The 22,996-nt window shown below is 39.7% G+C and overlaps 1 protein-coding gene and 1 long non-coding RNA gene across 2 annotated transcripts; one reads left to right on the top strand and one right to left on the bottom strand.

The window, feature by feature from the left end:
* Nucleotides 1-762: 762 nt before the first annotated feature.
* LOC140166401 (uncharacterized) lies at nucleotides 763-4,658 on the bottom strand. The gene is made up of 3 exons (XR_011860854.1): nucleotides 4,549-4,658; nucleotides 2,167-2,363; nucleotides 763-874 (listed from the first exon to the last, which is right to left on the bottom strand). It is a non-coding gene; the product is annotated as an uncharacterized lncRNA (long non-coding RNA).
* A 12,043-nt stretch (nucleotides 4,659-16,701) lies between these two features.
* LOC140161218 (uncharacterized) lies at nucleotides 16,702-22,760 on the top strand. Its single transcript, XM_072184672.1, has 3 exons — nucleotides 16,702-16,774; nucleotides 20,665-21,060; nucleotides 22,294-22,760. Exons 1-3 carry the CDS (start codon nucleotides 16,702-16,704, stop codon nucleotides 22,758-22,760), a joined length of 936 nt encoding a protein of 311 aa, XP_072040773.1.
* The last annotated feature ends 236 nt before the right edge of the window (nucleotides 22,761-22,996 follow it).

Consider the following 22,996-nt stretch of genomic DNA (forward strand, 5'->3'; position numbering starts at 1 on the left):
TTGGCAGGTCAAAAGGGGGGGGGGCAAGCAGCTTTTGGCACAGATATTTTGTGCACCGTTTCTATATTATGACCTAAAAAGGTGTAGGAAAACGTTAGGAACACATTAAAATATGCAAAATTTCCTGCTCGCATTATATGATAAGACAATTTAAGGATTTAAATTAAAGGTCCCAAAGATTTTGCTGTGTAAGGAGGGGTGGGCAAAGATTTTTGGCACATGAAAAGGGGGGGGCAAAGGTTTTTGGCACGTCAAAAGGGGGGGGCAAAGATTGTTTGGCACGGTCAGAGGGGAGGGGCAAGCAATTTTTGGCAGACCATTTTGAGAATTCACCACCCGGGGTACACATAATTATTGCACCACCCCTGACAGCAACAGCATTCATAGCAATTCCAAGAACAGTGGAATCTTAAAACCCAAAAGTGCCAGGGCCTAGAATTTTAGTTCACATTTCAGGAATTTGTGTTATCACCTATCAGGAAAATTGATATATAATGTATATACTCTGGAAAAGTTTTGTGTTATCAGGAATTTTTATGTTGGCAGATTTTATTGTAATGAGTTTCCACTGTTCTTGGTATAACAATGACTCATCAGTTTCTGGGGGCGGGTTAGTGCAATTGGTTATTTTTAGGGAGGGTCCATCACATCAACACTGGGCCAGGTCCCAGGTCTACTTCATCAGCAACAGCAGCTTCCACATGATTGGGGACATGAATGATCAATCCTGGCTGATGTTGACTAGAATGCTGCAAACCCGTATCACAGGCACACTATCCAGCACCATCAAAGCGGGCATCAAAGCAGGGGAACTTCTTCTTGAGGTGACCATTCAGGTGTTCAATCAGAACTTATATCCTGGTGGATCTGAGCTCTGAAAATCAGTGAGAGAGAGAGAGAATTATTTTTATGTACAGAATGTATTGAACTGTATTCAAAATTTCAGTATAACATTGGCACACACCATGCACAAACAAGTTGGCCAAGTAGTGCATTTTCTGAATCACAACTAGCTCCCCATGCACAAATGGACGATTTATAGGGAACCTCAATAGAGGCCGTCAGCGTGACGTCATATGCCGCCATCTTGTGGGTACACGCTGTGATGGTCGTTCGATCTCCATGCGTGAGCAGCAAAATCACCGCGTTAATGCGCGATAACAGCTGCGTGGCAAGCTGCGCCCTGCGCGTAGTGTCCGACGCATGAACACACAGATCATTTGTACCCACAAGATGGCGAAAGGCTGACGGCCTCTATTAGGCACCTCCATGAGCTTCCATGATGGGTCATGCAGTCATTGCAGTGCTACAAACAAACCTGAGCAGTCCAGATACTGTTATATTAGACAATGAATAAAGAAAACCCTGTTCTACAGGCTTGACCGACCTAGATTTTGAACAAATTGGGAAAAAAAAATTTTCCTGTACAACTGAATGCCAACCCAAATTTCGAACATTTCCCCAATGGAAAAATATTTACAGATTTTGGTGATTTTTTGGGTCATTTCCAAAATTTAAAAAAAGCCAGACTGACCGACCATACTTGAACCTGAGGCCCGTCCGATCATAGGACAGGGTTTTTTTTATCGTCTTATGGGCGATTTGGACATGTTATCGGTTAAATCTTCTTAATTCCAAGGGGAGAACCTTAGGCACCCCAGAATGAGTCATACAACACTACATTAAAGCTTTAATTAAAAACCAATCTTCCTGGCAATAGGGGCTCCCCGGTTCTGGCACTCAGTGTATCCATGGGTAACTAATGCTGGTTTTAAATTTCACAAAATTTGGGGGTATTTTCAGATATAGAAAAGAGATTTGTGAAACACAACAAATAGGGGTCATTTTCATACCACTTATTTGCAAAATTAAAAAAAGACCCTCTTCATTAACGAATCACAATCCTATGCACAATCACCTCTGTTTCATTATTCTGTGCGGTGCACATTACATCACATCAATTTATTATATGTCGCATACAACCGCAGTCCGGTGTGTTACGTGCATTATGTGTCCTACGTTTCCGGCAAAAAGGTTGGCCCTATATTAGAAATATTGTTTGTGTTTTATCGATGATACAGGGAGGCGAAGTGCGGTTTGGGAGGGTTCTGGATCTGCCACTGTCATGCCTACTTCCCCCTTTCATAAAAATCATAAATAAATTACCTATTGCATGTCTTCCTCCGCTTCTGTGCTAAGCTCATGTCTCGAACAGAAGTCATCATCCATGTATGGTTTTCAAGTATAGCCAGAATTTCTGAGCTGTCCTTGCAGCTTTACTGTCGTCATGCTGCTTGACCAAGATTGTGCCACTATCATGACTACATTGTGGATTCTTCACCAGGCGTTGATGATACTATTACCTGTATTCAAGAAATTAACAGTAGATTGAATAAATACATGATGGAAGTACACTTTGCATTGTTGACATACCGTAACCGGACTAACCGGGGTATAAATGTAAAATGCACGATCTCATGGACCTCGAGTCAGTAAAGTAAATTTTGAGATTTTCTCAAAAACTCAATTTATAGGAATGTGATTAAATGCTAATTGGATTCCTTCAATCATTTCCTTTTTTTTTGTATTTTTGTTGTTGTTTTGTATTGTTTGTTTGTTGTTGAAAAAAAAAAGTCTGGGTCAGGCCAAAGTTAGGGTCTTTCGGGTTACCCCAATAGGTGGCGTAACTAGGGTTGGTAGTGCCTTGGACAAGAAAGCGAAATTGCCCCCCAAGAATATCTTGAAACAATTGCGCGTGGGCGCTAAAATGTTGGACAAATAAGGCCTACCACTTATTAATTTTGGTCACTAGAAGTTGAATATCGGTCTTAAAATGTTCTTTTTAACTGACTTTGTGCTGTAATGTGTGTGAAGCAAACAAAAATTTTGACTTTCATCGCTTGGAGGGGCACAGAATCGATGCTGAATTGGTCAATTTGGTGGCCCCTAAGGTTAGCGCCCGGGGCACGTTTTCTAAAGGACTGAGTTCGTACATCACTGCTGGTATTATTTTTCCAGATTTTCTTCAACAAATTAATCGCACTGCCAGCCGTCCAGTGCATATTATTTTCCACAACTTCCACAAGGTCCTTTGCACTCTAGACATTGCGCGCATAGTACGCGATGGTTAACACATAAACATGATAAAACTAAAAGGAACCCTGATTGAATAATTAGTGTATACATCAGGTAAATTAGCTAATTCTTGGCTAAGGGAACCAAGGGAGAACAGTGCCAGTCAGGGTCTTAGGCAGGATTGAAGGTTTGGGTATGTAAATTCAAAAAACTGGATGTGTAAATTCAAGATTTGTGTAACAAAGTATCAGGCCATGCGGGCAAAAACTGGGTGTGCCATTACAATTTTGGGTGTGTAAAACACTCCCTACACGGCTGGCTGTCTAGCCCTTGGTGCCAGTGCATTGATTGGTCACCCCAGGTTAAATAATAAATAAATAAATAAACTCGAACATTATGAACGCATGCACAGATAACATGCATGGCCAGAAGAAAGCATGCCCGGGCATACACACGCGCCTGCCTTACATAGTCATTACATGCTACATCATACATTTAATGGACGCACACCACGCATGATCGTATATCGCGTATTTCAAACTACAGCGCAAAAAAAAAACCTTTGATACAAACCAATCACACCAAGTGTGTTGCCATGGTTTGATTCACTTCCTCGTTACTAACATCATGACATGACAGCTCATGCTGACGTACATCTCGTAGTGAACGCAAAAAACGTCACGCTATGTCACTGTCAGGCTGCGCATGTGCGACCGCTGCGTTCATTTAATTGGAATTTTACTTACCTGGCTGTATTATTGAAGACCGAATTAAAAAGTCTAGTTTGCGTCTCGGACGTCCTGTTAACCAGACCAAAAATGCCGTACTGCGCAGATCATTAACCAATCACACCGCGCGCTGCCCTGGCGTCAGACGCAAACTAGTCGTTTTAATTCGGTCTTCAAAATAGTTGTAGTCAGCTGGTAGTAGTATCAATTCAATTATAAAAAATAATAAAATTAAGTATTTCTTGGCCAAACTGGAACATGCGCGTTGCGTCCATGTAGTGAAGCGTGTACGCAGTCAGCAGTGTAAAGGTCCGTTCATACTACCACTGCATTTGCGATGCGTTGCTTTGCGATGCGGTGCGTTGCCACACTGCTGCCATGCCATGGTACTGCAAACTACTAACTAGTACTAGCATGACTAGTACGGTACTGCATTGCGATATCGCAATAAAGTTAAAGTTAAATACATTTTAACTTGGAAATGCGACGAGTTGCGTTGAGTTGCGGCAACAAGTAATCAATATATCGACATCGCAAAGCAACGCATCGCAAATGCGGTGTGATACTTTCTTCTGTATCGTACCGTGCTATATTCGTGTGTGTTTTATCGCGGAGCCACTTGCACTAGCGTTCATCAGAGACTGAGACTGAGTCTGATTGTTCCAGTTTGGCCAAGAAATACTTAATTTGATTATATAGTAATTACTATTTAAAATAATAAGCATATGACCCTAAATAAACTTACCACAGTCAGTGCAGTATTTAGGTCTTTTCTTGAAAGCTGGACGTTAGAAGATTCAAATCCATGACATATAGGCTAAAGGCTAGCACTAAAGCAGTAAGCAGGGGCATTGCAATGGCATGCCATGGCCCATCACGATGCTCATGATGCTGTGCATGCTGTGTGTACTAGCAATGGCAATGCAATGCAATTCACTGAAAGTTGATCTTACTTCAGAATCATATGAGTGCCTTGGTCTCTGGGTTTTATATAATGGATGCCTAGAATGGATAAATATCAACTCCGACTGATGGAACGTTTTAAGCTAATAATCAGTGCATGAGTACATGGAGTATGAGTGCAAAACGTCGTCTGCTGCAGCTGTCCTGACCGCCGGTCTCGATCTCTCTGCGGCTCCGTTCGTTGCGTATTTTCACAGGATTTTCACCTGAATAATCGAAGTATCGGCAAATTCACAGTCTCAACAGACTCAACCCCGGACTTAACCGATCGCTTACATACCAACATAAACGGACCTGTAACTGAACTTTGACTCTATGAGGTTATTACAAAAGCTAAATTTTCTCGAAAACGGCCCATAGATACTGGAATATATATGGCTAAAATTTAGATTTTATATTTTTCTTCGTATGGTATTTATTTGGAGTGATTTCAGTCTGTAATAAAATGGCACAGATCAAATGAATGTCTATGTTTCTCTTTGTTTTTATATTTCTAACGAAGATGCTCAAAAAATCCCTACACCACGTTAATTTGCGTATTTGAGCAATCCTATTTCCCTGAATCCGCGATAGTAGTATTCAGTTAGTCAACAGGCCATAATCCTCCTTCCCCCCCTGGGGACCCCTGAAAATGTTTGACCCTCCTAAGGGGGGGCTGATAAAATGACCACAAATTTTCCTGGGAAAATTGAGTTTATATGCTTTTCTATGCCAGGGGGTTGACCCATAATTTTCATGTCAAAAAGGGGCGCTGAAATTTTTGAGGTCTGTAGGCTAAGGGGGGGGCCCCGAAAAATTTTTGCGATGAAATTTGTTTGCATCAGGCCCCCCCTTACAAGTGTTTGTGAACGGTCCCTTATGTTTGAGTTTGAAAACGTTTTTCCGAAGAACCATAAAGTTCTACCATAATTTTTTACAGAATCATGTAAAATTAAATGTGAGGATTTGGATTTATAATTTGCACTATTGCAGGAAAGTTTTTAAAACACCTAAAGAAATTTTGCAGCAACTAACACACAATTATGGAAATAACCCGCTGCCTTGTTATTAGGGGCTGTGCAATAATTATGAGTCATGGGGAGGATAAAATTGGGGGGGGGCAAGAATTTTTTGGAGAGCCAAAAGGGTGGTCAAGCAATTTTTGGCCAGTCGAGAAGGGGGGAAAGCGATTTTTGGCACACATTCATGGGGGCGCCTTTTAGAATAAAAACGCTTTAAAAGGCTTAGGAAAACAGTACAGAAGCGCTTTAGTAAAATTTTCCGGCTCGCTGCGCTGCAAACATAGGCCTATTATTTAGACCATAAAAGCTTTGCAAATTGGGATCCCAAAATCTGGCATGTGTAAAGGGGGGGCAAATTTTTGTTGGCGGGCCGAGAGGGAGGGGGGGCAAGCGATTTTGGCAGGCCGAGAGGGAGGCAAGTTGGCGGGCCGTTCGGAAATTTTACTCCCCCAGGTTCATAATTATATCACAGCCCCTTACATCTTTGAGTCACTCTTTTCAAACAGAGACTCAAAACTTATTTATTCTGAACTGTTTTATTCTGAACTGGTTTTCTTATGTAGGCCTATTTGTTTTTTTACTGTAAGCGCAACGATGCTTTCTTTGCGAATTGCGCCCTAAGAACTTTGTAGTAGTAGTAGTAGTAGGCCTAGTAGTAGTAGTACATCTTATTCAAATATTCAGATGAGGTTCAGCTCTGTACAAGTTTGCTTCTTCGCTCACATCTATGATTCGAAGGGCATTCCTCTGGATAGTCTTGTAATCCTAGAGTGGTGGCGCTCTCACTCATCCAAGACATCACATTGCGAACTTGAGCCTTGTAACAGTTGCTCTGCCTCTGACATCAAGTTTATTTTCAACTCTCCTCAGCTTCTGTCCTCGTCTGGTTGAGACGTTAGAAATGTGCTTTGTCCAGGTTAGCTTCAGTGGCGTAACTTTGGGTCAGGGTGCCCGGGGCGAAAGTGGATCATGATGCAGTCATCTCTACAGTAGAATTCACCACGACCTTTGCAGGACTTAAACCCCATTAAAAGCTATTAAAGGGGCATTTCGTGATCCACAGCCTCATCCCCCCACTTTTCCCCAAAAAAGTTGAGATTTTTACACCACTGGATACCTCTGGCTATACATAATGTTTATGTACCAAATATTCTTGCAGATTAATTCGTTTAGCAAAAATATCGCCAAATTTGAATTTCGTTCTGGTGCACCAGAACGAAATTACAACACATTGTCTATGGAGCAGTGTAATACACATAATCATGCATAACTCGCAAACGCAAAATCGGAATCAACTGAAATTTTGAATTTTCGTGGATATCTACTGAAAAAGAGGATGCTAGGATCACGAAATCCTCCTTTAAACCAAGATAACGCTCATTGAAAACAGCTCAACTATGTTACATCCGATCTTCTCTGGTTAAATCCACACACACATGTGTCTGTTTTGAGCAATGAGCTGGTATTATAGTTTCAGTTGGGTGAACGATTATAAAGCAAATGCAAGGTAACAATTACTGTGTGGCCTTTGTTCACGAAATGAGACAATACTGTGCTTGAAAATGAGAAACATAATGGCTGTGGGCCGTAACACGGTTTGGAAATAATTTCTTCACATTTTTGGTGTTATCTGTCGTTTACATATCCTTCCTAAAACACCAAAGTGCGAATATTTCCAAACACCTAAATTAGCTAAAAATTTAGGACATGTTACAAAACTATATTTTCTAGAATTTTAGAAGAGTACTTTTAATATTGGCCGGTTATTTTTCACACAGCGACGTTAACTAGGCAATTACCCATACTTCTAACATACGCTATTTGTAATTGTAGAGGTTACGCGTCAATGGTAAGAGCACTGTTTATTGTGTATATAGGAAAACGGACAGTAACTGCAGTATGTCGGGTGCCCCTGACCTGAGAGGTATATTCGTCTCAGCCCTGACCAAGCTAATCAATTTTGGTGTTGAAAGCCATAGACCTACCGAATAACTTATTTTCCTTATTTCCTTATTTCATGTTTCAATGCACTTCATGTTAATAAAAAAATGTTTTCATCTTCTCCAATGTCTTTACTTTTGAAGATAGCAATGCTGTGTGGCTATCTTAGAGAAATGCTGTCTTCTGTATAGCAATGCATTGCGGATATCTTAGAGAAATGCTGTCTTCAGTAGATAGCATTGATGCATTGCGGCTATCTTAGAGAAATGCTGTCTTCAGTAGATAGCATTAATGCATTGTGTGACTATCTTAGAGAAATGCTGTCTTCAGTAGATAACATTGATGCATTGTGTGACTATCTTAGAGAAATGCTGTCTTCAGTAGATACCATTGATGCATTGTGTGACTATCTTAGAGAAATGCTGTCTTCAGTAGATAACATTGATGCATTGTGTGACTATCTTAGAGAAATGCTGTCTTCAGTAGATAGCATTAATGCATTGTGTGACTATCTTAGAGAAATGCTGTCTTCAGTAGAGATAGCATTAATGCATTGTGTGACTATCTTAGAGAAATGCTGTCTTCAGTAGATAGCATTAATGCATTGTGTGACTATCTTAGAGAAATGCTGTCTTCAGTAGATAGCATTAATGCATTGTGTGACTATCTTAGAGAAATGCTGTCTTCAGTAGATAGCATTAATGCATTGTGTGACTATCTTAGAGAAATGCTGTCTTCAGTAGATAGCATTAATGCATTGTGTGACTATCTTAGAGAAATGCTGTCTTCAGTAGATAGCATTAATGCATTGTGTGACTATCTTAGAGAAATGCTGTCTTCAGTAGATAGCATTAATGCATTGCGGCTATCTTAGAGAAATGCTGTCTTCAGTAGATAGCATTGATGCATTGCGGCTATCTTAGAGAAATGCTGTCTTCAGTAGATAGCATTAATGCATTGTGTGACTATCTTAGAGAAATGCTGTCTTCAGTAGATAGCATTAATGCATTGTGTGACTATCTTAGAGAAATGCTGTCTTCAGTAGATAACATTAATGCATTGCGGCTATCTGAGAGAAATGCTGTCTTTAGATATATTATATCAATGTAGCGTGGCTATAATAGAAAATAGCATGGTAAATACAGTGGCAAAACGGTATCGTGGTTATCGTAGAAAAATGCTGTTTTCAGTCTAGCAATGCTCTGTTGCTAATATATCTTATGATGTCTTTTGTAGATAACAATGCATTGTTGATATCTTCAATGAAATGTTGTTTTCTGTAGATATTGCATTGCGGATATCTTAGAGAGAAAAAATATTAATGCTGTCTTCAGTAGATATCAATGTATTGTGGCTATCTTAGTGAACTGCTGTCTTCAGTAGATAGCAATGTATTGTGCCTATCTTAGTGAAATTCGGTCTTCTGTAGATGACAATGTATTGTGCCTATCTTAGTGAAATGCTGTCTTCAGTAGATAGCAATGTATTGTGGCTATCGTAGTGAAATGCTGTCTTCTGTAGATGGCAATTGTGGATATCTTAGAGAAATTCTGTCCTCAGTAGATGGCAATACGTTGGTGCTATCTCCGAAAAATGCTGTCTTCAGTAGATAGCAATGTATTGTGGATATCTTAGAGAAATACTGTCTTCTGTAGATAGCAATGTATTGTGCCTATCTTAGTGAAATGCCGTCTTCAGTAGATAGCAATGTATTGTGGATATCTTAGAGAAATACTGTCTTCAGTAGATAGCAATGTATTGTGCCTATCTTAGTGAAATGCCGTCTTCAGTAGATAGCAATGTATTGTGGATATCTTAGAGAAATACTGTCTTCAGTAGATAGCAATGTATTGTGCCTATCTTAGAGAAATTCTGTCTTCAGTAGATGGCAATACGTTGGTGCTATCTCCGAAAAATGTTGTATTCCGTAGATAGCAATGTATTGTGGCTATCTTAGTGAAATGCTGTCTTCTGTAGATAGCAATGTATTGTGGCTATCTTAGTGAACTGCTGTCTTCAGTAGATAGCAATGTATTGTGCCTATCTTAGTAAAATTCTGTCTTCTGTAGATGGCAATGTATTGTGGCTATCTTAGTGAAATGCTGTCTTCAGTAGATAGCAATGTATTGTGGCTATCTTAGTGAAATGCTGTCTTCAGTAGATAGCAATGTATTGTGGCTATCTTAGTGAAATGCTGTCTTCAGTAGATAGCAATGTATTGTGGCTATCTTAGTGAAATGCTGTTTTCTGTAGATAGCAATATATTGGGGCTTCGAGAAATGATGTCTTCAGTGGATAGCAATGCGCTGGTTCCTTAGAGAAATGTCTTCTGTATAGATAGCATCATTGCGGCTATCTTAGACAAATAGACATGTTAGAGAAATAATTCATTGCTCAGTTCTGCATTGTGGCTATAAAAATGTTGTCTTCAGTAGATGCCTTTAGATAGCAATGAATTGTGGCAATGCATTGTGGCTATCTGATAGAAATGCTGTCTTCTGTAGATAGCAATGTAGTGTATCTATCATAGAAAATAGCATGATAACTAGCAATACCGACAAAATGCTGTTTTCAGTAGCTAGCAATGCTTTGTTGCTATCTTAAAGAAATGCTGTCTTCTGTAGAAAGCAATGCATTGTGGATATCTTTAGTGAAATTTGTATTTTCTGTAGATACTGCATTGCGGATATCTTAACGAAAAATAGTGTTAATGCTATCTTCAGTAGGTAGCAATACATTGGTACTATCTCCGAAAAATTCTGTCTTTAGTAGAAAGCGATGTATTGTGGCTATCTTAGTGAAATGCTGTCTTCTGTAGATAACAATGTAGTGTGGCTATCTTGGTGAAATGCTGTCTTCAGTAGATAGCAATGTAGTGTGGATATCTTAGAGAAATACTCTCCTCAGTAGATGGCAATACATTGGTGTTATCTTCGAGAAATGCTGTCTTCAGTAGATAGCAATGGCAATACATTGGTGCTATCCTCAAGAAATGCTGTCGCCAGTATATTAACCCTAGCACTACTGAGCCATATTTTGTAACACGGACTACGAAGGGGGTGGTTAATCATAAACGTCACATATCATTATAATTGGTATACATGTAGCACGTAAAGTCTCTGGAAAGCTTTTTTGTGGTATGTACCTTTATCTCGTTCAGCAGACAAAAACGACAACCAACGGGCATTTAAATTTGAGCTATCTGCAGTTGATAGCAAAATCACACGAATCCGACAAACACCAAAATGACATAAAACAGATAGAGAAATGTAAACACTTTATTTCAAAGTTTGTTTCAGCGTCATACGGTATTCGGTTCTTGAGATATTTCAATTTTAATATTACCCATGTAGATCAATGCAGGAGCTCTATAGACACCGGCACCAGAATCGAGCAAATTACGGCATGTCTCGCCACATTTTCTTTTAGTATAAAAATCGGAACTAGGCCGAATGCAAAGCTATAAAGAAATGTTAAAATGACGAAGGTGGCCAAACTTGCTATCTTTAGAAGATAGCAAGCAAAAAAATAATAATAATATTAAAAAAACCCAAAAAAACAAAAAAACAAAACCAACAACAAACATTGCCTAGCACGCGTTGTAGATGATGATTCAGTACGGCGCGAAACGGCGTCTCGTCCAATATTTTAAAACTCGACCAATAAAAAAAAAAGTGGGCTCAATCGATCCAATTTTATGTTATCATGATTATTATTGTACTGGCCCCAAAGCTAGGTTCGCCATTAAAATAATTGTAATTCCTTTCCTAAAAATAATTATATTATATAGCCTACACACATTTTCTACTGACATGCACCTTTAACTTTCATTTTGGAACTGTTGACAGATGAACAGATAAAACAAATGTGATTTAGGGCCTACTGATCACAACATCCGTGTGTGGGGATAACCTACGAGTCAAGAGTCAAGAGGGCAACATAAACACGATTGTCGTTTGAGTCATCATTAAGGCAATGCAGAGGGACAAAATTAAGCTAAAATTAGCTGCAGAAAAAGATGAGATCAAGTATTATATATAGCAGAGCATGCAGAGGCTTATTTGACGTAGGCTTTCAACTTATATAGGTTTCTTGGGAGCTGCCGAGACTCAGATTCGGTGTGCCGATATTTCTGGGCATTAACGTTAACCGAAGCTAACAGACCACGTTTGGGGGGTACAACAAGTCTCTTATGAAGTAGGACTAGGCCCCAAGAGACTGAAGAACATGAGCACAATAATGCACAAATACAACATATTCAAGATAGGCGGCGGTCACATCAGTTGCTTCCGGGGAAAAACTTTCAAGGAGGAGGGGAGATTGCAAAATGTCGTCCATCTAACCAACTCTCAGAATTACTTTGCCATTTTTGGACATCTGCAGGGCATGGACGAATGTCGCATCCACATACAGGATAGTCTACCACTGGAAATCATCCCATGGAAGATGAAGACCAGGGAGGCCAAGGCCAGGACAGCCTGAAGGCCGCTTTAAATATCTGGAAAACACATTAAGTTAGGAGCTGTGTAAAGTTTGTTGGTATAGAGGTGAACAATAACTAAACATTGGCTTGATTATATTTTAAGCCTACTTAATTGGGTTACCCTTGAAAGTTTGCCTGGTCAACTGGATTCCCGGGCTGGATTCCTCTGGGTTAGGAGCTGGCTGGCTACATTGGAAGAGGCAGAGCCGACAGCAGAGGACCGCAAAATCTGAAAGCTTCTCACTTCTCGGGCAGCACTATACAGGAATGCACGATACTGATATAGGCAGGTATTTTAGATGTCAGACCTATATTAGGTATTCGTATGGCCCTAAAGACTTTCTAAAGTTTGGCATATTTAAGTGTAAAGCTACATAACTTGCCATGCTTGCGGGGGAAAAGGGGAAATACCTAACTTTAAATACTTCTAAAGTTTGGCATACTGATTTAAATGTAAAATTGCATCACTTGCGGGGAAAAGAGGGGAAATACCGAACTTTAACTTTCGTGTGTGTATATATATATAATGCTCGACTGATGTTGAGTAAATCATTTGCCTACATTGTTGCTTCAGACATCGAGGGCCACTGAACGTACAACGCAAATAACTTTTGTATTATAAGAATACGAATCATAGTGTTCGACAGCAAAACAGCCGGTAAGTAGCGTAAATAAGCGGTCATTAGACAATCAAAAGGCTGACCGTCTAGATGTGTTGCGGGCGGGTTTTTTTTCGCCCGGGTTTTTTCGTTGAGAGACGCAGCGACTAAGCCGCCATGCTGCGTCTTCCAGCGGCTGAAATTGTTTGCAGCGTCTGAAACATCGAGGAGGATATCACTTGATCGGAAAATCAAGTCCAAGAACCATGGGCGTAGCAAGTGGGTGGACATGACGAAATGGGTAATGGATAGGGCTGATCAAAACAAAACAAAAGTTATTTGATTAAAATGGGATTTCTGTTTTTTAAGATGTGTTGGTTGGGGTGAATACAGATTTGGTATGTTGGAAACGGTCTGAAAAGAAAAGGGCTGCCCACATCTATGTGGAAATCATTACAGATATATTTCTGAAAATGATTAAATTGTTTTATTTCTGTTCAAATAATTTCAAATCAATATCTAATGCTGGCAGATAAATACAATTATTTTACTGGGTATCGTGTCTTTTACACGTTCAGAATAACCTTCATATTTAAACCCTTTTCCATGCATATGTTGTTGACGTGAATCGGGTGAGCACTTGTTGGTTCAAGTCGTATTAATTGAGTCGTAAGTTAAAATCAAGTAAGTCGAATGCACAGATTTTGTATTTTGTAATTATATACAAGGTTACATTAACAAAATGTTCACCTCAAGATGCAACCATTGCTTAGAATAAGGACGTAATTACGAATTACCCTTAAACGTGGTCTAGTCGAAAGCTGGCCAATTTCACCAACATTTGTGTGTCTGTTGAACCTTTCAATGTGTTATTCTCATATATAACGTGTTTTATTTTCTTTTTAAGTCCTTAGATAAGTCAGAGAGCTCATATAGGAACAAAATATTTATCCTGAGTAAGCAGTTAGACAGCCGCATCTTAAAAACATTTTAATGGAAATTTTCCAAAGCTGCTATATGATGCTTACTAAAATTTTGGCTTCGGTTTTTAACCATTTCTGACATACCTCATCAGTATTTGCTTTAACCAACATATCTAAACAACCAAAAATCACATTTTCATCAAATAACATTTTGTTTTGTAGCATAGAATTCAGAGTATAATCATGGGTAATTTCAATATCCTGGCACGTAAGATAACAGAGATGTGATGATGGAGGTAGAACTTTTTGAATGACCCTCATACAAGTGCGTACCTTTGTCTTTCGATACAAAAAAAAAATGAGTTAGCAGGGTGACGATACACCCAATAGCATATCGTCAGCCTGCTACGCTATTCGCCTAAGTCAATTTTTGTAATTTTGAGAATAAAGAACAAATGTGGATTCAAGCATGCATCAATTACGTCATCACCCTAATTATTTCGGATTATTCCCTCTTCTTAGTATCATTATCATTTGTTCTTTGCAAAGATTGGTGAATAAATATGTAAAAATGCATGCTTTGAACCATATTTTGTACTTACAATTACAAAACATGACTTAGGTAATTAGCGTAGCAGGCTGACGATAATTATCATGGACATTCCCTCATTTCAAATCATTAGTTTTGGTTTCTCTTTTGTTCAGAAACCAAAAATCAAGGGATTAAAAAGTGGAGATGAACTGGTCTGCAATCATAACACTATTGTGCTGGGAGGACACAAGAGGGTATATATAACCAAAAGTATAATGGCCTATAACCAACGTATATAATAGCCTATTGTGCTAACATTTTCATTATCGGATATCTATCAACGCGGGCGACAGTTGCTCTCTTCCGTAGGTGGCACACTTTCATGACTCCTTATCTAAACAAATCTAAACAAATACTCAATAAAATCGCAAAAGCGACATGAGAAGAAAAATGGCCTACGATGAAAACACAAATACTTTTACGAGAATACAGATTAAACATTAAGTTACATTACATTATTACATAGTGCAGTTTTGAAGTATTGAATACTACAAGACTCTAGAGCAGATGATGGTAGGTTATTCCATTCTGATATGGTATTTGGAAAGAAACTGTATTTGTACACATTTGATGATACTTTCATGGACCGGAACTTCAGAGGATGATATTGTCTGGTGCTTGTGATGGTTTGCCTGTGAATATAATCAGGAATTGGAATTGCTATATCTTCTGATTGAATTTTATACATAGTTGCAAGACGGATATTTTTTCGGCGTTCTTGTAGTGTGGGCCAATTTAACTCATTTAGAATGCTAGTTACGGTACCTTCGGTTCTTTTATAGTTATTAACCACAAACCTAGCTGCTCTGCGCTGCTTTTTTTCTATTTTTTGGATATCAGATGTTGTATATGGATCCCATACAGCGCAGGCAAATTCTAAATGAGGACGAACAAGAGCTATGTACATTTGTTGTTTGATGGACTTGGGACAACGGTGTAAATTTCTACGTATAAACCATAGGGCTCTGTTCGCCTTGGCGACAATATTGTTTATAATGCAGCGACCATTTTAAATTATGAGATATTTCGACGCCTAAGTATGCATGATGCGTCACACCTTCAAGAATTTCATTTCCCATACTATAAGTACATACAATTGGATGACGCTTTGTGGTGACTCTAAGTGTTTTACATTTGGAAATATTGAAACTCATTTGCCATTTGTTTGACCATTTGTACAGTGATGTAAGGTCAGTTTGCAGGATGTCGTTATCATTAGGTGTTCTGATAACCCTATAAAGGAGGCAATCATCTGCAAAAAAGACGAATACGGGTTGAACTGTCTATGTGGGAGGCAATGTCGTTTATGTAAACCAAAAACATCAAAGGGCCTAACACCGTTCCCTGCGGGACACCAGATAGAACTTGGGCCGGTTGAGCTGATTCACCATCAACGCCAACATTCTGCGTTCTATTCATTAAATTTTGTATCCATTTCCAGATTGAACCCCTTATACCATAATGGTCTAGCTTCTTAAGCAGTCGTTGATGCGGGACGGTGTCGAAGGCCTTTTGAAAATCGAGAATTTGTAGATCTGTTTGCAAGCTATTATCAAGATTTCGTGCATGGTAATTATCAATTGAGATTCACAGCTATGGTTTCATCTAAATCCATGTTGAAAGTCAGAAAGAATATTGTATTTTTCTAAATGAGACATTATATGACGAAAGAGAATGTGCTCCATGATTTTGCATGTGACTGACGTGAGGGACACTGGCCTGTAATTGGCCAGATTGTTTTTCGGCCCCTTTTTAAAAATTGCCGTAATATTGGCAGTAAGCCAGTCACAAGGGATGTCACCTGTTTCAAGTGATTGGGAAAATATAAACTTGATAATGGGAGCCAGTTCCTGATTGAACTCTTTCAGTATATATGAAGATACTCCATCAGGTCCGGAGGCTTTCTTTGGATTTATATCCTCAAGGAGTTTTCTCACTCCTTCTGTATCTATTGTCGAATTATTAATAGTGGGGAAAGGGTCACCTTCCATTTTGGGTATTTCCGTGGTGTCTTCAATTGTAAAGACACTCGAATACTGGTAACTGAGGGCTTCTGCCTTTGCTTTGCTGCTGGATATTTCAACTTCATCCACATTAAGTGTTGCAACTCCACAACTCTCACGCCGGATTGTTTTGACGTGGGACCAGAATCTTTTCCCAACAGTTGTACTCCCTGTGTTGGGCGATTCATCTACCAGACCCCTCAGATAATCATTTTTGGATTTGGTCATTTCTCTATGAACAGTTTTTCTAATTTTTCTGAAATGTTCCCATAGAACATCAGACTTGTATTTCTTAAATGCATTATAAACCCGTTGTTTTTTTACGGATGAGCCTTTTATTTCGGGCGATAGCCAGGGTACATCCCAACGCTCCCTGATATTTTTTTGAGGGACATGCTTCTCTACCATCCCACCGATTTCATTGGTGAAGTGCGACCAGTTTTCACTGGTAGAACGCTCATTGCTCGTAAGAAACGCTTTTTGGAAAGCAAGCGCATCATTCTTAAAACCTTCCTTGTTCATTTTCGTGTAAACAAACACTTTACGTGGAGGTTTTGTAATACGCTTAGCTTTATTTAACATTGATCACAACAATTACTATCTTATGATCGCTCATTCCAGGGCAAACATCGACCTGCTCCGCCAGATCTGGGTTGGTGGTTAATAAGAGGTCTAGGATGTTATTCAAGCGGGTTGGTTCCTTTACTTGTTGGATTAAACCATGTTCTTCAACGGTATCCAATAAAGCTCTGTTGACTTTGTAGCCATACTGAGGATTTGGCTTAATGGTGTTGGTTACCCCCCGGGGGTTACCCATTCGACATCTGGACAATTAAAATCACCACCCAGGATGACATTAGGTAACGTACCATTCTGTGTTATCTTGCTTAAGGAAATATTTAATTGTTGAATAGGTTCAGCTTTGTTATCAGTGGGTCTATAAAACGATCCTATGTGTAGAGGTTTGGTACCTGCAATCTCAATCTTGCACCACACTATTTCAGATTGATTGTCTAGGGAATATTCAGTGGTGGATACATACCTCTTTGTTACAGCTACAAATACACCACCGCCATGAATGTTCCTGTCCTTACGAGAAACGTTATACTCGGACGGGAATACCTCTGTCGTTGCAAAGGAGTTATCAAGATGTGATTCTTGACTACAGATGATGTCAGGTTTATGGGTTTCTATCAAGTCTAAAAGATCGTGTTGCTTCCTGTCACTCTTGTCTACACCCGAGTTCTATACGAGGCCTACATGTAGAAACATGTGCATATATTGAGGGGTGGGGGTGTGTGTTTTGTTTATTTGTCTGAAATATAAACGATGCATGATGATGTAGATGATTTGATTATGAATTAGATTATTCCCGGAAAGCACAACACATACCTCTTACCTACGTTCCTCCGCCACCTATATATAACCTCCTCCTCCCCCTCCCCACACTCGATATCGACTCTTCCCTATTATTCCACTCCACTCTTGAGCTCCCCTCTCCCCTAGCCCTACTAGTATAGGGCCTTTTGACTGTGGTGATCCAAAACCATGCTATATCATAAATCCTGGCTATGTCCAGAGAGCTGCTGCCAGTGACTGCTAATTCCCCAGAAATCTCGAGGACAGCGGTTAGTGGGTTGTGAGCTGTCACTGGGTTTTTAGCAGTTCTCAGTATATCATGGTGTATAGTATATAATGTGTAATAAAAAAAGGCCCTGTGGTAGGGCTACTCTCCCCCTCCTTCCATTCCCACTTCCAATGCTCTCTCCCCTCTGTTTCTCTTTCTCCCTTACCTTACCCCCCCCCACACACACACACCCTCTTTCCCTGACGATCTCTTCTCTCTCTCTTCTCCAATAAATAAATTGAATAAAAGTCAATTTAAACCAGCTTTCTAGATCTGCTGCTGCAGTTGCAGTCCTAATAAGCTGTGACTGGGCCCGGGCTATGGAAGATTCCAACAGGGCAATATTGTCAGCAAAATCCAGGTCATTTAGCATCCTAGCAGGATACCTGCTTGACCGACGTGGGTAGGTTACAATTCCAGCGTCAATTCCAGAAGTTACCAAGATAATGAACAGGAATGGTGCCAACACATCACCCTGAAGCACTCCAGTTGTTACTTGAAAAGGCTCTGAGAAACTTCCATCTACCAAAACGGCACTATTGGAGTCCTTGTAGAGCACTTGGATGGCATTGACCACAACTTTTGGTATTCCATAATGCCGCAGTACTGAAAACATGACGGACCTGTTGAAGTCCACAAAAGTGACTGTCAAGTGAAGTTGGTATTCTTTGAAGCCTTCCATGATCCTCCTCAAAATGTGTATTTGCTGCGCACAGCTGCGACCTGATCTAAAGCCAGCCTGGTTGCTTGTCAGTGAGGTCGGATCCTGTTCAGAAGGATCTTGTTGTTCATTTTTACCGCAATGGACATAAGCGAAATACCACGGTAGTTTGTCATGAGAGAGAGGGCGCCTTTCTTTGGTAGAGGAATGATTAAATTGACGTGGCGGTGTCAGCGTTGAGAATACTTCCACACAGAATTCAAGAATCATATCAATCATGCTATCCTCTCCCAGTGCCGCCGAGAGCCATTACGGGCCCGGGGGCAATGTGAACGCGCGGGCCCCTTTGATCAGTGATGACGGTGTAGGACTTCATAAGTGTGTGGGGGTGTGTTGGGGGGTTGCAGTGGCGTAAATTTCTTTGTGACTAGGCTGAGGGAGGTTGGTGTAAAATCCTTGAACATGTGTTGAAGCGGAGCGAAAGTAGCATGTTTAGCTGCCAATAATCAAATATGAACCGCGAAGCGCGCACAAATTTGCAATTTGAAAGTGGCATTTTGCTCCCAGATTAAGTGTCTCTTAATCACTTCCACGCGAAGTGCAAAAATTTTGCCAATTTCAAACCATTTTGAAGCTAAAATGATCCAAGTATGAACCGTTGAATTGGACAAATGCGCGCGAGCACGCGAAAAAATTTGCAATTCGAATTAGCGACTTTTGCTCCCATATTGAAATTATTGAAACAAAAACTCCGTGCGAAGCCCGGAAAATTGCCAATTTTAAGGTAAATGATCAAATAATAAACTGAAGGGCACAATTCGCGCGAAAATATGCATTTTGTGTTCCCACGATTAAGCTGCACTCCCCCGATTTCTGGGAGATTTCAAAGCAAAACAAATTCAAATCAATTCAAGTGAAATATTTATTAGAGTGTGTGCTTCAAACGCTATCTTGTATCTTTTTTTAAAAATACGCTCTACTCTCTTTTCTTTGTTTTTCATGGGCCGTAAAAGAGCAACAAAAAACAAAAAACAAAACAAACAAAAAACCAGACCTTATGGACCTGTAAAGGCAAAGAAAAGAGACCTAGTGAGTATGTAAAAAAAAGCTTAATAAGTAAAGAAAAGATACCTTAATGGACACATAAAAAGAAAAAAAAAAAAGAGACCTCGGAGGGCCCGTAAAAGCAAAGAAGAGATACCTTGGACAAGAAAAGAGACCTTTGTTGGCCCGTATAGTAAAGCAAAGAAAATATGCGTTAATTTATACAAGGTATCTTTTCTTTACCCTTTAACATGTTTAAGGGCCCCTGACGTCACTTTTCTTTGCTTTTACTGCCCCATAGTAAAGTATGTTTTCTTCACTTTTTACGTTCCCCTACGACCCCGGGCCCCGGTGTAACGCACCCGGTTACCCTCCCTTGTCGGCGGCACTGTCCCCTCCTGAAGAGCTTCAGCAGTTATAGCATAGTCCAATGCTGCTGCCTTGTTGGTCTTCATGGCTGCTATTGCTTCGACTACTTCTTCACGAGTTGGGGCTCAGTGATAATAGGAAGATCTTCAACAGCTGGAGCAGGAAGTTCTGAAGCTGCTGTGCCACTTTCGTTGTTAAGGAGTGAGCTAAAATATTCCTTCCATTCCTTAAGCAGTTCATTGTCACTGGTTGGGGCTGATCCATCCCTCTTTTTGACTTTCACCCTTTCCTTGAGTTCTTGCCAGAAAGCGAGTGTATGATTTTCCAGGTGGTGTAATTCTCCATCTCGTCGGCCAGCTTCAGGTCCTCCATCTGCTTATTGAGGGTTGCAAGCTCATCAGATTTATAAGAGTTGTTAAGGCTGGTGTTCAAGTTCCTCCATCTTTCTCTATATGTATCATATAAATTATACTATTAGTTTGTTATGTACCTTGGAATCGTGTCACTAGATTGATGGCACATTAACTGTTGCCGCTTCACTGGGCCGCTTCATCAAAAATAATGTGACTTGATGGCTGAGACCATCCATGAGACGAGACCACTGGATTCAAATATATCAAGGATCTTATTTTTGGTGTTATTTATTTCATTACAGGTTTGAAAACATCCCCATTTCATATCTACCAAAATGTTTTGGTCACAACTTTGCCTGCTATCAACAACGTTGGCGCTCAGCATGGGAGTTGCGTATCCCCAAACACCGCCACCCCGGAGAATATAGGCACGTGTAACTCCTGCTGTCAAGGCCCAGTGGGCCCTCAAGGCAACCCAGGTATACCGGGGGTAGGAATTCCTGGATCACACGGGACGAATGGGTTGCCTGGCGCTGTTGGCTCGAAAGGGGAACCTGGATTATCTATAAAGGGAGAAGCTGGGAATAGGGGAGAAGCCGGAATTGATGGAAGTAGAGGTGAACAAGGAGACAGCGGGGAGAAGGGAGATCGTGGAGATGTTGGGCCAAGAGGATTTCCGGGAAAGATGGGTCCAGAGGGTAGGTATAAATACAAATCTTGCAACAACTGTTTTTAAAGCTACTGACAAGTTTGGCATTTAATTGCAATTGATATCCAAGTTGCACCGAAGGCCCATATGTGATTAACGCAAGTAAATGAGATGGATCATCTGCAACTTATGGACGCAAAAGACCAACATTTCTTTTAATGCAAAAACTCCCATCTTCTTTGCTATACGTTTGTCTTGATTAAACTGACGAGCGTACTTTTGATAAATTTTGTGACACTATCACTTCTAAAATATTCCAAGTTTACACCAAAAATGCAAATTTTTCAGATAAGTAGCATGGGGGTCAAAGGTGACATTCTCATTATAGACATCTGTATAAAGGGGGATGGGTCTAGACTTAGGGGTAAATATATTTTAATATTTCAAACTTTACATCTTATGTATGTGCAGTAAGTAACCAGTTTGTTTCACCAATTTCTTGATGTCGGTGTAGTAAGCTATTATGGTCTACAAAAATACTAATTTTACATGTATAGTCCTTATGATATGTATATGGCTATGGTACTAAAACCAAACCCACATTTCATAATCGTTTACTGGCCTTGGGTCACAATTGGGTACAATTAATGGAATTAATTTTGCTCGAACGAAAATCAGTTTCTGATATATTTTTAAAGTGTAAATTTGTAAAAAGTGAGCTGGAAAAGCTGCCAAAATTATCAATCCATGCATGTCAAAGTTATTCAATTTTACTGTGCACGAGGTTCATCAATGCACCAACTGAAATGGCACAAGTATTGCCATTGTTTCAAAATAATCTAATCTGCTATAAGTGTTGAATTTGGTCAAAAATCACAAAAAAAAAGTTCAGAGTTGGGATTGTTTCAGTTGGCAGCTTTTTATAAGGTAGAGACATAAAATAAGGAAATTTTGTTTCTTTATTTTTGGGAACTAGTGATTTTTAAATTAAGAAAAAATGGGGTGGGGTGAAATATTAATATTAAAGTTATGTCAATCAGTTTTAAGTGAACGAATATATCTGAGTGTTTATAAATATCAAGCAATCTCAAATTCGGGAATTTGGAGATGGATGAATGTGTTTCCCCTCAAACATGTCAAATTTTTTATTTGTTTAAAAATTTGATCAGTTTATAACAAATATTGCCGATTTCTGGAAATTCTTGTCATTTGTTAGTAGTGAAATTAAGTAGTTTTACTTTAATTCACCTGCATTTGTATCATTTTATTATCATACTTGCAGGTCAAGAAGGGTTGGCAGGAGTGAAAGGTATGCAAGGTTCTGATGGAATAAAAGGCTTGTCTGGTGAGAAAGGAGAACCAGGTGTCCCTGGAAGCAAAGGGGAACAAGGTCGTAATGCTGTTACCAGACGCTCAGCATTTACAGCCGTCATGACATCGGCACAAGGAGGAAGCGAAGAAGTCCTCATTTTTCATAGGGTTATCACAAACATTGGTACTGATTTTGATCTTAACACTAGTAAGTTTACATGTCGCATTCCTGGCGTATATGTCTTCATGTTTAATTTAAACACAGAAGATAATTCTAGAGACACTCAAGTTCACCTGATGAAGAATGATGAAAAAACAATAGGTGCAGCGCGTGATAAGGATGACAATAAAGATGGCGGGATAAGTGGTAGCGCGGTTTTGTCATTACAGATTGGAGATAATGTCTGGATTCAACTCTATGAAGGTGAAGTGCATTAGGCCAACAAAAAAAAATTGTTTGTTTGTCCATAAAGGCTTATGAAATAGTTGGGTCGGTAGGTCGGATTTTTTTTTTTTTTTTTTTTTACAGATATTGCACTTGAAACTGACAACTGACAAGACTGGTAAATAAGTCCAAACACACAGCACTTCACTGGTTTAACTCTTGAGATGGTTCTGCTGATAGGCCTGGCATTTTCGGGTAATTTTGTACCCGGGTACCCGGCGCATTTTTC

Source organism: Amphiura filiformis, chromosome 1, assembly GCF_039555335.1.
Source record: "Amphiura filiformis chromosome 1, Afil_fr2py, whole genome shotgun sequence".
Taxonomy (NCBI): domain Eukaryota; kingdom Metazoa; phylum Echinodermata; class Ophiuroidea; order Amphilepidida; family Amphiuridae; genus Amphiura; species Amphiura filiformis.

Bases quoted from the DNA above. Each gene is read 5' to 3' on its own strand.
- LOC140161218 (XM_072184672.1), top strand. From the start codon at position 16,702: ATGCTTCTCTACCATCCCACCGATTTCATTGGTGAAGTGCGACCAGTT. The intron at 16,775-20,664 runs GTAAGAAACGCT...ATTTCATTACAG, and splicing joins TGGTAGAACGCTCATTGCTC to GTTTGAAAACATCCCCATTT. The intron at 21,061-22,293 runs GTAGGTATAAAT...TCATACTTGCAG, and splicing joins GGGAAAGATGGGTCCAGAGG to GTCAAGAAGGGTTGGCAGGA.